General features: G+C 40.9%; 1 protein-coding gene across 2 annotated transcripts in view; it reads left to right on the top strand.

Moving 5' to 3' along the window:
* Nucleotides 1-16371, top strand: part of TMC3 (transmembrane channel like 3) — a 38769-nt gene extending 22398 nt beyond the window's left edge. For both annotated transcript variants that reach the window (XM_006274033.4, XM_059714621.1), the window contains 9 exons: nt 1196-1324; nt 2424-2491; nt 2734-2862; nt 8204-8314; nt 8879-9004; nt 12105-12183; nt 12740-12782; nt 14151-14436; nt 15200-16371. In XM_006274033.4, coding sequence (XP_006274095.2) covers nt 1196-1324; nt 2424-2491; nt 2734-2862; nt 8204-8314; nt 8879-9004; nt 12105-12183; nt 12740-12782; nt 14151-14436; nt 15200-16061 — 1833 coding nt within the window. In that variant the 3' untranslated portion in view covers nt 16062-16371. The remainder of the gene's footprint in view (nt 1-1195; nt 1325-2423; nt 2492-2733; nt 2863-8203; nt 8315-8878; nt 9005-12104; nt 12184-12739; nt 12783-14150; nt 14437-15199) is intronic.
* The last annotated feature ends 491 nt before the right edge of the window (nt 16372-16862 follow it).

Here is a 16862-nt window from a genome sequence, read left to right as displayed (position 1 = left end):
CTAGCCGGGATTGTTTGACCCCAGTACTCTTTCCTGCCATGGCAGGGGGTCGGACTTGATGATCTGCTCAGGTCCCTTCCGACCCTACCAGCTATGAAACTATAGTCCTTCTTCTGGATGGCTGAAAGTGGAATAAAAATGCTCGAAGAGAAATTTGAAACAACCAAAAAAAAAGTGACCTACTCCACTATGTATGTCCCAATGTGTTTTGGACTCTTAGGGCTTTGTTTATCAATGGCTCACTTCCAGTCTGAGGGCCTTCATACCTGAAATACACATGATATTAGTAGGTCTGTGCATTGTTCAGCCCCTGTTTCATAGCAAGAAGTCTTTTTAAAGGTTCAAATTGTTGTTCAGTAGTTTGGTTCACTTGGTTTGGCACAATTTTCCATTTAGATCTGTTGGCAGATCCCTAGTCTGGTATTCTCTTCACACTCACTTGTGTTGAAATCATCAGGAGCTTCATGCTTTCAAAGTGAGGAGAATATGTGTCTTGTATTGTCAGTCAATTTACAATGTCATGCTACAGATGCTGTCTATCTTATGTTTGAAAGGCTTAGATGGCTGGTGTTCCTGTAGTGAGGTATTTATAATTGGCTGACTTTAAAAAAAAATAGTCCTGCCTTGTTTGGGGCTAGTGCATTTTTTTTATTTAAGTCTGCATTTGAAATATGTGTCTTAAACCTTTATTGTCTTTGAATCTAGATATCCATTTTTCATGCAATTCCAAAAAACAATAAATAGATCTAACGTGTCTTTTTCAGGCCACAGTGCTTTTATCATTATCTGATTACTTTCTTGGTATTAAGAAGCACTAAGCACCAATCACAAATGCATTAAAATACTCACATTTGATAAATATAGGCATCTGTGTATCATAGAAGACATGAAAAACTCTTGATTAACAAGGTAACTTTTAATATATTAAAAACCACTATGACAGCACATTATCTGATGCAGGGCTGGACATGGCAAGCCAAACCCCCTTTGGGTTTGTATTAAACAACCTAATGAACACTGACACCTGACTGTTGCTCTCTTTGAGACAGTGACAGATAAAGAAGATCAAAGCAGAAAAAAACTAACTGAAAAACTTGGTTCAGGTTGTTATATCAAGTCAAATGCAACAGTAACTGTGTAGAATGTCATACAATTTCTTTGCTTTGAAAGTAACTTGGCACAATCTATCTTTCAGGAAATGCTGAAGCTGTCCATTATCGACATGATTTTCACAGTGGCAAGCATTCTGTTAATAGACTTTTTCCGTGGACTTTTTGTCAGATATTTAAGTGATTGCTGGTGCTGGGATCTAGAAAGCAAATTTGTAAGTATAGAATTTTATTTTTTTTAAATTAAGTGATGAAAATTGGACAGACAGATGAGTAGTGGTAACTTCTGGTAGCTTCATGATTATGACAGTGTGGCTAGCAAAAGCAGCTGCTTTTTTTCACTTCCCTCCCCTTCTCCCCACAGTGCCTCAGGTAGTTGCCCTGGTCATCCTGGCCTAATTACACCACTGGGACAGACTATAACTGGCCAAAATCAAATAGAATTCCCCTGTTTTTACTTTTACTTTACTATTGATATATTGCTTCATTTAATCTATCTTTTGTATCTTCATATACTATATTCTGTTTTAATAGTTTTTTTTAATTTGTAGAATGTGTCATTTTATTGTATGCTTTTAGTAAAACCCATAAATTATACAATGGCGTTGTTATATATAATTTTATTGTCAATTTTATTGTATTATTTTTGTGTAAAAGCTGTAAATAAAGTACAGCTACAACTGCCTCTTATGCCTCAGATTCAATCAATAGTTTCTTTGGCAACATCCTGGCTAGAGCAAGTCTAAGGTACTAAGCAATGCAAATTTAAATTGGAGGGCACAGAGTAAACACTAAGATCAAGTGGTTTCCACAAACCCACTCTGAGCTATGATCAATGACTTAAAGACTCCCACGTCTTTCCCTTAATAAGGTCATGCATCAATCTCAGAGCCAAAGATGACTAAACTACGGAATTTTAGAAAATACCAGGAGTAGGTGGCTTACAACTTCCTCTCCTCCATGGCTATGTTTACATCCTGCTACCAGAAACGGTACATATAAGCACACGATCCTTAAAAATACAGATCATGTTGAGTAATAGTTGGCTGAGGAGCAGCTTTTGATGGGAGATCCTCATATGCAGACTCTTCATTGATCACTTCAGAACGAAGTGGAGTGCAATTAGTTTACCTGAGTCCCTGCCTGCTAGAATGGAGGTTTGACTGTCATCTTATTGCTTGCTAAGGATTGATATTACTGTGGATATTTCAGAATATGTTCTCTTTGGTGAACAGATACAGTCCAATATTTTTAGTACATTATAGGAAGAAAGATTTAAACCAGTTTATTCACATTCTCTTATCTTTCTTGTAGCCAGAATATGGAGAATTCAAAATTGCTGAGAACGTGCTTCATTTGGTATACAATCAAGGAATGATTTGGTATGAAATATTTTTTTTTTTCCTCCTTAGTTAATTACCAAGTTAATTTATTACTTACATCTTAAACTTACCTGTACCAAGTGAGGCATATCCAACAGTAACCTTGGGAAAAGATAATTGTGTGCTTACTGCCTCCGCAATTTCACATCGATATAACATGCCATATTTTAGAACTATTCACATATATTTGATGGTAACAAAATAGATTTTAGTGACATTTGAAATTACATCCTTTTTTCTAGGATGGGAGCCTTCTTTTCACCCTGCCTCCCAGCATTCAATGTTCTTAAGTTGATTGGTCTGATGTACCTGAGAAGCTGGGCAGTGTTAACTTGTAATGTACCACATCAACAGGTTTTCAGAGCTTCAAGGTTAGTGAAAATAAAGACGGTGTTCAGTTGTCAGCAGTAAAAATGTATTATCTGTATCAGTGGTTCCCACATTCTGTGCTACGCAGACAGCCTGTCAGTGGTATGCGTTAACAGATTTATTATAATTACTTCATATGACAAAAATTTGCTGGTGGTATTTAAGGTTGATTGAAAAATTTGCTGCTGGTATTTAAGGCTGTATCATTTTAAATTGGTGGTGTACAATCTGTCAGAGTTTGGGGACTGCTGATCTATACATAAATGGAATGAGAGCAGCTTTGAGTTCTCAAAACAGAAAGTAAAATTAGATATACTCAAATGACTGAAGCCTTCAGCAAATATCTGTAAAATATAGTTTCTGAAGAAAAGGAGATAAAGCAGTATTGTAATGAAGAGAATTACAATATGAATGTGCATCACAGGAACGTAAAGGGGGAGAGAGTAGGATTTGAAGCTAGATGCACAATCTTTCACTTCTAGGTCACTGAGTCAAAGTCAATAGTAACATAAAGTTATGTTCAGATATCTTCATGTTTGTAACCAATATGGGGAATTTCAGCCTATTCAGTTCCCCACAGACAAATTCTACATTGCAACTAGCACCAATATTGGCATTATGTGAAACCCAAAGTGGATTGTACTCTTCAAGATTATCAGGCTAGCAGGGCTGTGCAAAGCTTTGGTCCCTGATTTAATTCGGCAGAGATTTTGCCCGATTCAGCGGCCAAATCTCCAAATCTGAATCAAATCAGAGGACCCTTTAATCTTTCCAAATCGAATTGAAACCCTCCAAATTGATTCGGAGAGATTCAGAAAGTTTTGGTGATTTGGACATAGACACAGCTTTAAATGTTTTTTCTACATACCTCTAGGTAGCAGGTGGCTCGTGAATGCTGCGATGCTGGGGCTCATGGAGTGTCCCACAGAAGTGTGGGGGGATCCCCAGCACACTTGACAGCAGACCCGGAAGTGGACCAGAAACACTTCCAGTCCATGTCCGGGTGTGACAGAGAGTGCGTGGGGGCACCCCCTGCACCTTCCTAGCTTGGCAACTGGTGCCTCTGGCATCTGAGGGGGGCACCTGGGGTTCCCCCACAGCTGATCGTTGAACTGGGGGGATTGCAGTGGGGCTCCCCAGTGCACTCCCTGGTGGACCCAGAAGTGGACTGGAAGTACTTCTGGTCCACTTCCAGGTTCACCACTGAGCACGTGGGGGACCCCCCTGCACTCCTATGGGATGCTTCTTCCACCCCAGCATCACAGTGTTCACAAGCCATGCTGGTACCACACGGTATATAGAAAAAACATTTAAAGCTGCGTCTGTCTGAATCGCTGATTCTCCGAATCAGCATCGAATCTTCAGATTTGGATTCAGGCAAATCGAATCAGGGACAGTGATACGAATCAACTAATCGAATCACTGTCCCTGATTCAGGCTGAATCTGATTCGAATAGGGCCATTTCACACACCCTTACAGGCTAGTTTCACTCACTAACAGGGGTGACGTGTAGGGGGTGCACGCGGGTGCACACACACTCCTTGTGCGTGGCCGTGCATCCCCTAGAAAAAGGCACGTCTGCAGATGGTCTGTGATCACCGCTGGCCGTGGCCGCCACTCCCAGCAGTGCCTGTGGGTGGTCGCCAACTCCTAGTCAGCACTCACCACCCACCGCTTACCCCTCCCCACCACCACCGAAGGCACCAGCGGCGTCTGCGGGACCTCCACGCCTATCGGTGACACACTCCTGCCACTGCCAACTCAGTCGTGCCCAGCCGCCGGGGGCACACGTCATTCATGCTCACTAATAATTGATTAAAAGGAAATAAAAGGATACTAAAGACTTACACCAGGTAGTTAGAAAATCTTGCAAAATAGTACCTGCTCACTTAATTGTTGCAAATGACATTTTGTGACAGGCAAGTAAAATACTTTTTGTAGAGGGGTGTTTTGCTGCTAACAGACATGGAGGTCAGGGTAAGTAAGTAGCTTTATGGCAAGGCTGATAATTTTTCATGGCAGTTTTGCAAGTCTGATTTAAAGAATATAAATGTAAAATGATCAAACCATAATCTGTGCATGCCTGGAACAGAAGGTTCTGTAGTACTAATTCACAAGAGACAGGTCTATGTTTATGCAGATAAGGGAATAATGCTTAAATGAAGCCATGTCTGCCCATTCTAAAATTTCAGTCCATGAGTTGCTCAGTTCCATTGCTTTTCTTGCTATTTAATGCTCCAAAAATTCATTCATCATCTACTGGAGAAATAAAAATATTTTGAATATTGACGTACACCTTTTATTGAAGTTAGGGGAATATTTTCACTGACTTTCATTAAACTGGGCCCTTTAAGAGTAAATTATGCAATATTCAGTTTGAAAAAATTCACTTTTACTTCTCATTTTAAATATTACTTTTTTTGACAGCAGCTCTAGTTTTGTTGCCAGTCACCCAAGTGTTAAATGTGGAATATCTCTACTGAAAACTTTTAGACCTGATTGGCATGAGATAAAAATTAGTGGTATAGTGTTATGAAAAACTCTTCTAGCATACATGCAGGTGGCAAGAAAGTGTTCTTTCCTCTTCAGCTTTATGACTCTCAGGGAATCTGTCTTGGTACAGCTTACAAATCCTGTTTGATATTATGGACTCTCCATAAGTAGGTATATTAAACTCCATTTAGGGTGCATCCACACATGCCAGCATGTGTGCTTACATCAGCGCAAATAAAAGCGGTGCAAAGCTGAGCCGGGGCTTTTTGCCCCAGTGCACGTGCTTGGACATGCACTTTGTTGAGGAGCAAATTGCGCCACTTGGGGCAAAATAACCCTGCCTGGCTCCTCTCGGATCTGCAGCCAGGGGGAGCTAGAGCCTGGGGCCAGCACCTGTGCTGTCCCCAACAGTATAAAAAGCTGCCCTGTCCTGGCCCCAGCAGTACAAAAAGCTGCCCTGGCAAGCAGCTCAAGGCTACTCGCTCTCAGTAGCTTCTGGTGCACAGGCAATTGGTACCTGAGGACACTACCTCTTGTGCCAGCTGGACTGCTGAAGTAGCCCAGATAGTTCCCTGCACCCTCTACCCACTGCAGCAGTCTGGCAGTGGGGGCTGCTGCCTGGCTGTGACCTGCTGCCACCTGCCAGACCGGGATGAGGCATCTGCCCCTCTAGACCAGCTGCCAGGGGGCTGTGGCTGCAGGGTTGACCTCTGTGTGGCACTACTGCTATGTGTGCCCCCTGCCTGGCCACCTGGGCAACTATCGCCCAGAAGATGTTCCGGGTGTGGTGGCCTGCTTTATACTGTCAAAGCATGTCCTCCTGGCCCCATTTGACCAGGAGGTCAGCCACAGCCAGCTGGGTCCAAGGTGCCAGCTCTGAGTGGTCAGGGTCCTGCCACTGGCCGCCCTAGCATGAATTCTGGTGTTCCCTATTGGAAAACTGAAAAATCCCTAATAAAAAAAATCCCAAAGTCACTCTGTAAAATACCCCAAAATCCAAGTTCCTCCACAATTAAAACAAAAGACCACTATAAAGAGAGAGAATGAGTGAGAGACAGACAGCAATCAGTTGGGCAATGTTTTATTGATATACCTACAGTGTTAAAGCGCTGGCTGTTGGGGGGCTACAGCCACACAGGGGTTACGGCTCCCCAACAGGGGCCAAATGGCCCCCGCAGGGGCTACCCCTACCCTGCAAGGCCCACATGCCCCACTCCAGCCCCCCAATTGCTGCCCCACCTGGCCCCATCCCCTACTAGCTGCTGCTGCCCCACCCAGCCCCCGCTCCCCCAGACCTCCCAATGGCTGCCCTGCCCGGCCCCACCTCCCACGTGCACCTGCAGGCCCCCATGGCTACCCCCCCAACCCCAGGCAACAGCACTTAAAACAAAAAACAAAAATAAAAAACCCAGAAAAAAAACAGAAAAAAAAGTCTCTACTTACCCCAGGAGCAGGGTTGGGGGGGGGGGGGGGCTCCCCCGGGCAGCACAGGGCAGGAGGGCCCGGACTGGGGCTGCTGGGGCTGTCCCTCTGCCCACTGAAGCATGCTGCTTCAGCACCAGGGCGAGGGGCCAACCTCGGAGACGCTATGGCAGCCAGAGCATCTCCCTGGAGGACCCAGCCTCCGGTGTCCTCAGGGCGTGGCTCCACTTTTTTAAACTTTGGGTTTTTTAGACCCCTGGATATCTTTCTACCTTGGACCAAAATTCCAAGAAGTATTGATATAGGGCTAACAATTAACCTTATAATGGTCCTATGGTCATAGGGAAGCACATTTAGACAAGAGAGTTAGCTAACACCCAGAAAAAAAGTGTGTCCAGACAGTTTGGTAAGTAAGTAATGGATGAATTGGTAGAGAACTTACTTAGATGATACTTATTTAGATAATAAAGATTTTAGAGAAATTATTTAAATTGAACTTATTCAGAAAGTTTACACACCTCACGGTTCTACCATTGTGACACCCTGTGGCATCCTTGAAAGGATCTCAGGCACCCCAGGGTGCTGCTGCACCTCACTGAGAATCATGGGTTTTGAGCACAGAGGCACAGCATGGTGAAACCCAACCACAGCAGTTTAGTGAGTGTCAGGAAGAGAATTGTATTAGGCTATGACAAGTTTATGCCAGTTCCATCAATTTAATAATCTGTACCATCAAAACCCTTTTATGCCAGAATGCTGCCACCTACACTAGGGCTTTTTGGGTATAGAAATACTGCCAACAAGAATTGCTCCCACTCACCAACTGTTATCCTACTGGGAAATGCTTCTAGTGTAGGTAAGACCTGATGCAAATGCTTAACTTTCCACACATGCATTGTCCCATGAGATTACTTACATAAGTGCTTGCAAATTGATGACTTTAATATTTGTTTCTTTGAATACAGAGAAGTATTAGCCTGTATACTTTGTCTCACATAACAGTCTTTTCTCCTAAATGCCACATTTTTTGTCAAAATGTGTATAATTAAAGATTATTTTGTTAATAATAATAATCAGAATAATGTGCTATAACATGTTAAAATAATATATTCTTAAAGACCAAAAATTTGACTTTTATATTTTCTTGAAATAGAACTTTGAAACCACCTCAGTTTCTGTAGAGCAATACTGAAATGGGTTTTCTGACTGTATTAGGGTCAGCTGGAGAGCAAAGCAAATAGAATTTGGATCATTAGGAGTCTGCACAGAGCTAGTGCATACCGAGTTCCTGATCATAACAGAGAGCAATTTTGATTTTTTTAGAGCATAGATCTTGCACTTATCAGGTTGCCATAGACTTCTGTCTTTCATGTTTCCTTTGGTTGACTGTATAATCAATACATGACATATGTTATGCTTTCTTTCAGATCCAACAACTTCTACTTAGCTATGTTGCTGTTTATGTTGTTCCTGTGCATGCTACCAACAATTTTTGCTATTGCCAGATATAAGCCATCTTTAAGCTGTGGTCCATTTAGGTAAGTTAGACTGAAATAATAAAAACTTCAGTGACTTAATTTCCTTTGCCTCAATAAATGTATTGGCTTCTACGCATATAGTCCTGAATTACCAATAAACAGAGGTTCGTAAGTGTATTCATATAATATCATACTCAGATTAAAATGCTCCCATTCCACAATGAACTATATTACTATAATGGAGTTTCTGAATCCAGTCTGCTCCTCTGTTTAACCACTGCAGAAATATTGATGTTACCTGTGTAATTCAGTTGTCATATGGTTGCATGATGTAATGTAACAGTGCTGTATATTACAAATCAAAGTATCTGTGAACATCAAGAACAAGGAGTCTCAAGGAAGGCACCTATAAATGGGTGATAACTTGTGAAAATTCAGGTCACATTCTAAGAATAAAAACCCAGACACCTTCACCCGAGTAATTTCTACCATTGAGTTCAATAGAGGCTGTATTCATCCTGTATAGTCTTCCATGAATTTTGTTGTTCATTAAATGTAATGTTCATTTCAAATGATACACGCTGAGAATTTGCTTATGTTCAATTTAACTTTTTTCTCCCTTAGTGGACAAGAAAAAATATATGATATTGTGTCTGAAACAATTAAAAGTGATTTTCCTGCATGGTTCAATGCAGTGCTTACTTACGTCAGCAGTCCTGTAGTTGTTCTCCCTGCATTATTACTCCTGTTGTAAGTACTTTACCGTCTATCGTGATGATTCTTATTAATGCTCTACCGACCCATGATTAGTCAAATTTTAAGTGTGGTGAAAAAATATTTTGGGGCAGTTGTTTTATACATTAAGTCTGAGAAATCTAATCGCTTGTATGGAGTAAGAGTCTGGTGGGAGTAGGAGCATGTTGAAAGCGTTCTATTAAATTTTAAAAGCAACACCTCCTCCCTCAGTTGGTTTAATTAGAATAGTATCACTTTAAAAATGAGTGGCATAATATGGTCATTTCATCTTCAGTCTCACAGGAGCTAATCTTTATCAGTCTTTAATTTAAGGAGTAAAATTTGGCATGAGGAATCTACCAGATACCAACGGGGATAGTTAAGTGCCTGGGACAAACCTAATATAATTAAAAATCATTTGCCAACCGCCTGGAAGCTGGGTTTGCTTTCCTGGTTTGTAATAGCAAACTTACTACACAGTGTCAAATGTTGGCCTTCCAGGAGCTTTCAAGCCTCCTTTTTCTCCCTCAGAAACTACTCGGCAACCAGACTTCCCTTCCTGGTCTGTCAGTAGTTCAGTATGTGACTGCAAACAGAATTCAACCTGTTTCACAAAGCTACCTAATCATCCTGATTATTGACATGATAAATCAATTACCAAGGCTTGTGCTCAAGTGTTAATTTAATATAGTTTTCTGCAGACTCTCCACTGGATGTTTTTTCTACCCCATTTCCTAAGTAAATTATCATATCTTCTCTCAGCTTTGAATTCTTTGGATACAGATCTTTCTGATGTAAATAGGATTCTATGTCACAAAGTCGCTAAAGAATTCAGTCCAATATTCAAATCTTTCTACAGGCCTTACTAATCAAAAGGAGCCAAGCAAATATTTATTTGTTGCATTTCTCTCTTAAGGTGTTAATCCTGTAAAATCATACATAGCTAACTTGAAGTATTTGAGTAACTTAATTGACCAGGTGTTAAGCATGAGTTTAAATATAAACACGAAGTATCTGAAGGATCAGGGCCCTATAATTAACATTTGAGATCACTGTTAGTTAACATGGCTAGGTACAGACATTCAAAAAGCCTGAGGTGGAATTGATCTAAATGATCTGTTTTCTGTAAGTGGGGAAGTTTAGATCAGTAGCAAACAGAATATACATTCGCTCTTTAGTAGGGGACAAATCTTAGACCAGGTTCCAACATTTTTAAACCAGTCTGTGTGTGCTGAACTTCTGTTCTGTTGCAGCTTTATAGACTGGTTTGTGTGTCAAACTTCTGTTATGGAAACAGACCAGTTTCTGATCATTTTTACTGGTAAAAATGTAATGTCTGTATCTGGCCAGTGATATTAAATGTAATTTATTCCATATCATACAAACACAGTCCAGCTGTTACTCTACTGAAATGAATGTAGGTACATTAGACTAACCATGAGGATTACAATGTAGCATTGGTGTCTATTGCCAGTGTCCTTGGTCTGGAGGCTGGGGTTATAAGGAGTGGAGAGATCAAAGTAACAAAACATCCTATCTTTACTGCCTAATGTACATTTAAAGTATGAATGTACAGTAGATCCTGTGTGCCTAATTTTGCTATCCTTTGCATTGCTGTGACCCATAGATTTCAATGAACCTCTGATTTTCACTACTAAGAGCAAGAAGCCTAGTAACTACAAAATGGCTTTGGGCAGAGGAAACCAGTTATAAACCACTAGAGTTCAAAGCAGCATGATTATTACAAGTAATCTGTCAGGAAAGGAAAACAGTTACAGGCCTTTCCTTTGCCATCCACTGGCGATTAGTTTTTGCTACCCTCATCCTTCTCTTGGTAAAGCCAAGGAAACCTACCATTTTTATTTTTATTTTTTTTGCTGGATAGCTGGGCAGCAACCATGCTGTTCAGCATGTTAACAACACTGGCCCAACTGAGGCTGGCACTGAGGTTGGCTTCAGGACCCTTTGATCACTGATGAGGAAAGTGACTCAAAAAAGTTCTTAAAAAAACACAAGCACAACATTATTTCACCTAAGGGCACATAGAAAAGAAAGCAGAGGATAAAATAACAAGACAATAACATGCCAGAGTCTTATGTAAGCTTTATCCTTTCCTTGCAATTCATAAGGTAGTTCCACCTATCCCAGGCATCCCTACTCCTTGACTGGAGGAGATAGAAAACCCCTTCAGTATCCCTTAAGGATCTCTCTTACCTTTCCTGCAGCCTGCTCACCCCTTCCTCACTTATACTGGGGTCTTTAAAATGATTGAGTACCGCTTTGATCCTAGCTCCCAGCCTTGGACTGAGCCAAGCATTTCCCAACGAATAGCATCCTCCATTGTTCCCTTGAGGATCCTTGCCATTCTTTCTGACGATACCCTATCTTGGTCAGTGTTTTGTTTCTATCTAATAATCTCCCTTCGTTTAACTCTGCCCAGGGTGGCAGGATAATACCAAAAAGGTAAACTGAGGTATAGCAAATAGTCACAAAACATACTAAAGTTTGTTGTGCCCTGGTGACATCTCTTTTCAATATGCATTACCCTTCAAGATGTGCATTAGCGCCATATCATTCTGTGTTGTACTGTCTATGATACATAGCCTTAATATTTTTTATGTTTAGCTTAACTCCAAGCAGCTCTAATTTACCTACATCCACAACAAGAATTAAGTTACAGATGTTGAAAGAGAAGACAGAATAATGTCTCAATTTGCCTGATTTAGCCTCTTTGTGCAATACTGAAAATGCAGAGCCAGATTCTCAGCTGGTGTGAAGCAGAAAAAGCCATCTGCCTTGGGTATATTAAATACACAGGAGAGAGGGTTTTTTTCCTATACCAAATGAAGGCACAAATGAAACTAGTGTAGGTACAATTTACCATCCTGGAAAGTGTTTAATGTCACCTCTCTGCTATGCAATGGAACTCCACTGATTTGATTAAGTTGGTTTCACCATCAAAAAACAGCTGCAGATCCCTGCCCCAGTGCAAATAAAAACCTGGAAATTAATTTAAATCGCTTTCCATTTATATAATCTCTGAGACCTTCTGATAAGAAACTTCTAGAAATGTTTCCAGTGTGATTCATGACAATTTACTGTTCCTCTCTTCCAGCATGCTAATTTATTACCTTCAGAGTATTGCAAGGTCATTAAAATTCACCAACAATCAACTGAGATTGCAGATCCAAACTGTAAGTACTGACTGAAAGCATTTATTGTGTTCTATCTAGTGGTTTTTCAGCAAAGTACTAACTTTGATTAAAATGTTAAAGTTGATTTAGCCTGGAGAAGAGAAGGCTGAGAGAGGATTTAATAGTAGCCTTCAACTACCTGGAGCTAGATGGTTCTCAGTGGTGGCAGATGACAGAACAAGGAACAATGGGTCTCAGGTTGCAGCAAGGAAAATTTAGGTTAGATATTAAGGTGAACTTTCTCACAAGGAGGGTAGGAAAGCACTGAAACAGGTTACCCAGAGAGACTGTGGAATCTCCATCCTTGGGGGGTTTTAAGGCCCAGCTAGACAAAGCCTTAGATAGTTGGAGATAGCCCTGCTTTGAGCAGGGGGTTGGATTAGATGACCTCCTGAGGTCCCTTCCAACCTTAATTTTCTATGAGTCCATGATTTCCATGTTTTATGACATGAAACAAATCCTGTCTTCATATTTGATAATTTGTTTGCTTTCTAATGCATAACAAGCTACTAGTTATTTATCCTCCTATTTATATATTTATACACACACACTTTAGGAGAGAACTGAAGACAAGAAAAAGGTGGTTCAAATGGCAGTAGGTAAGTTGGTGATCTTTGATAAATACAGATATTTTAAAAGTTTTTGATCACTTATATGTAGTCTTTTAGTCATCTTATGTGCAATAGGCAAAATGGTTTTTTGTTGTATAATTCCAGTTTTAGCATTATATCAACATTAATAATATAGATTTTATGCTGTGAGGACATTCCTATATATTTTATAGGTAACAATAAGTGAGATGTAGATCTTTTGGAAGGCTCTATGTGCTACATTCACAAAAGGACATGGGCAGGATTTAGGCACTTAGGGCATTTTTACACATGCTTTGGGGTGAAGGAGGGGGGCATTGTACATAGAGTTGCTTTAATTAAAATGCTCACAGCATCTCATGTATTCAGCATCCCACACTTCACAATGGTGGTGGGGGTACTTTAACTGAAGCTAGCTCAACGAGCTTTAGTCAAAGCACCCTGCCACCATTTCGAAATGCAGGACAATGAACGCACATGATGCTGAGGCTGCTGGACCATTCTAATTAAGATGCTCCAGCAGACTGAATCAATCGTGTCTGCTCTGACAAGTTCTAATTAGAATGCGGCAGAGCAGGCACTGGGGACGTGTATAGGTGCCCTAGGGTTGAAGATTTGAACCTCATAACCCAATTTAGTTGCCTTTTAAAGCAATCACTTGAAGTCCATAGTTTCCAGTATTAAGATCCTCTGGGTGCCTATAGGTTGGCTTCTGGACATGCCTACATTTGGATAGTACTGAGACCTAGGTGCATAGCCCATACCTAAGCCCCATCAAAATTTATAAGCTAGGTGTTCCTCCACCTATCTCATCTGCAAGGCATGATCTAGCAGATATTCCTAGAGTGTAACTGGACATCAGGCTCTTCAAAGAACATGGTGAAGGTGAGCTGAGGAAATGATGGTGTCTCTTTCTGTGGTTACAATATTAATGCAGGAGACTCAAGTCCAATTCCCTCCCCTGCCTGAGAGGGTTTGAACCTGTCTCTCTCATGTCTTACAAATAAATGAGCTAACCATCATGCTGGATGGGGGGCTTGGGAGGGCCACTTTCATTCCTACTCTTGAAGCTATTCCACATTGTATGGAATAATGAAAGATTGAGTGGGTGAGCAAAAGGGAGAACAAGACTAAGCATAACTCTTTAGTTTAGGGCAGTGCTCTAGGAAAGTGGAGACCTGTGTTGCAAGCCTTGCTCCAATAAACGTACAGGTATTTTATATTAAGAAGACTTTTGAGCAAGGATTGGAACCTGAGCCTGCTTAGAGGTGTTGTACCCATTTGCTGGCAGGCTGTAACTGAGCCACTGTTTTTAAACCAGTTTTAATTGTGAAAGGTCTGATGGCCCTTGTAACAGTCCTTCACTGCTTTTTCTAGCCAGAATCCAGAATCTGGAGGGAAATGACAAAAGACCAGACCAGGAGAGTGATGTCATCAGTCAGGAATCTTCAGTTCGGTCATCAACACCTCGAAAGAACGGCAGTGTCTTGAATTTTGAATCCCCAGTGAACAAAGGCAGCAGAATACAAACCATCTCACAATCTGTACTACAAGCTGATGTTGCTAGGCCAGCAAATATTACTCCAGCAACTTCGACCCCTTTAACTCCAACTCCCACTGTTCCCAGTGTACAGAAACCCAGAGCTGAGCAGGTTGCAAATCGGTAAGGCAGTCTCTTTTAATTCTGAAATAAAATAATTTAGTGAAGCAAAATAGGTGCATTGGAACTAACTGCTGCTAGTAATACATTAGCAGAGTCATTTTTTAAAAGATTCTCTTGTGAGAACTGTTCAGGCTACAGCAAAATGGTAGAGATCACCTTAATTACCTCACTGTCTCAGATAACTACATTTGAATTATAATATGTTTAGGTGGATTCATGAGTTCATGTGCACAGTTAAAGCAGAGAGATAAAACTTTCCAAATTGCACTCTATTACTAATAATGTGGATAGGACATCCTTTTCAATGTGCCAGATATAATAAAAGCCAGGAATTCTCTGAGGAACATTTATTGGTCTCCAGATATACAGTTATTTATTTGGGATAGCTTTGTGGTGTTTTCTGGCTCTGATACAGAATATTTCTATAATGTTGGTTATATTGTGAGCCCATAATTCACACTGGACGAGCCGATTATTGAGCCAATTATTCACACTTTTAATAAGAGTATTCTGAGTAAGTGGTTCACGACCTGAACTTAAACTTCTGCCTTATTTTTCTACACCATCTTTTTTAAAAAATGAGCAGGATATTTTCCTATATCACTGGGATATAATGGGGGAAATAGTTTTTGAAATGTTCAAATGCTACTACCAAGAGTGCCAGATAGGCCCTGATTCCAGTGCAATCAGTATCTGCTTTAATCATAGTATGAGAAATATGGACTTATGCCAAATTTCCTTTTTTCATTTTTTATCCTGCCAGGTATTCAAGTGTTGTACATGGCAGTGCAAGCGATCTCTGTAAAACAAAGCCCTACACTCCTGTGGCTTTCAAAAAGCACGTTGAAGATGTTCACTCTGAACCTCTCTTTAGAAAAGGCATCCGACAGATAAATCCAGATGCTGTTGGGGCGGGGGCTCCAGTGTTTGTTGGACACAGAGCACACACCACCAGGTATTTTATTGTTAATGAACATGAATCCCGCAAAAAACTTCTCCGTTCCACTTCCCGGCTGCCAAGGCATTTCCGAATGGATGAGTCAGGAGACATAATTGAGCTATATCCAAGAAATGTCAGAAGATACGTGGTTCGAACACCACTCAGGACATATTCCCCTCACTTCAGTGAAGAGGAGGAAGAAGAGGAGGAATTAAGGAGGGACTTGGTAAACAGATCCCACCGTCCACGTTCACTCTCAGATCTCCGTGCAGCTCCCCGATTTTACATTGGGGAACGTGCTGACAGTCAAATTCTTACTAGCAAGGATCTCTCCAAAGTGCATTACAAGTCCTGGGATGACGGCTTTGAGCTAGAGCTAGAACGGCCCCCACACTCCTACAAAAAGCCACACACAAAAAACGTTGAACTTGATAAGCACTATCCAGAGCATCATGTGAAACCTAAATCCAAGCACAAGCTTGAGCACTCTCTAACTGAGTCGGATTCCATTTCCGTTGGCTCTAGCAGTGACCAACAAAACAGTAGTAATGATCAATACATTCAGGTCATACACAGTAAGGACAAGTACCTGAAATCTGGGACAAAGCTTACCAGAAAGAAATCAAAGACTAGTGTTGACCTAAACATGTCTGAACCAAATGAACTGATCTGTTCAAATGTCTAAAATAGTCTGCAACCATTTTTGTTGTGAATGTATGTATTTGCAGATCTTTGGCTGCCATTAGAACCACAGGAGTCTATTGAAATAAATATGGCACAGCATCTTCTGAGCAAAAGCATACACAATTATTCAAAGGGTAACGCGTTACTTAGCTTGTTGTTTTGTGCTAATTGTACCCAACTTTAGTATACTGTCAGATACAGTACAAAAATCTGTATTCTGCATTATTGCTCGTTACTGTGCTGTAAGATTATATTGTGAAATATAAAAGCATATGTACTTGGGGCACTTTAATTAAACCAATCTAAAAGAGTGTCAGGATAGGCTCTGTTGTGCTTTTTGGCATGTAATATTCCTTGTCACAGGTGAAGGTGCTGTAGTTGAACAGAAGGCAGGATAGATATGCACCTTTAAAGAAAATAATATACAGAAAGAAAGAGAGAGGGCACACAAGCTTTCATGACCCCAAGTTAACTTCATCAGGGGCTTCTTGTGCTTGCTATATGCGCTCGCTTTATGCAGATTCTGTATGTGCGAATTCACTCTTATGCGATGACCCTTTTTATACCAAAAATTCATTATATTCTAGATAAATTCACTCTTGGTGTGATAGAAGCCTGCAGTCAGCTGCTTTGTGTGGTGCATTGTGGGAGTGACATGCACTAAAATCCTGTGTGGATCTGTGCTCCTCGCTTGTTGTCTGTGACACGTGTTTCGGAGTGCCCTGTGCTTGCGTGTACTGTCTGCTGTTGGAGAGTACCAAAATTGTCTTGTTAAAGCGTAGAAATGGGTCTGGGGGTCAGT

This window comes from Alligator mississippiensis, chromosome 11, assembly GCF_030867095.1.
Source record: "Alligator mississippiensis isolate rAllMis1 chromosome 11, rAllMis1, whole genome shotgun sequence".
In the NCBI taxonomy this organism is placed as follows: domain Eukaryota; kingdom Metazoa; phylum Chordata; order Crocodylia; family Alligatoridae; genus Alligator; species Alligator mississippiensis.
Note: the sequence above shows the minus strand (reverse complement) of the source record. Positions and strands in the feature narration are given on the sequence as shown.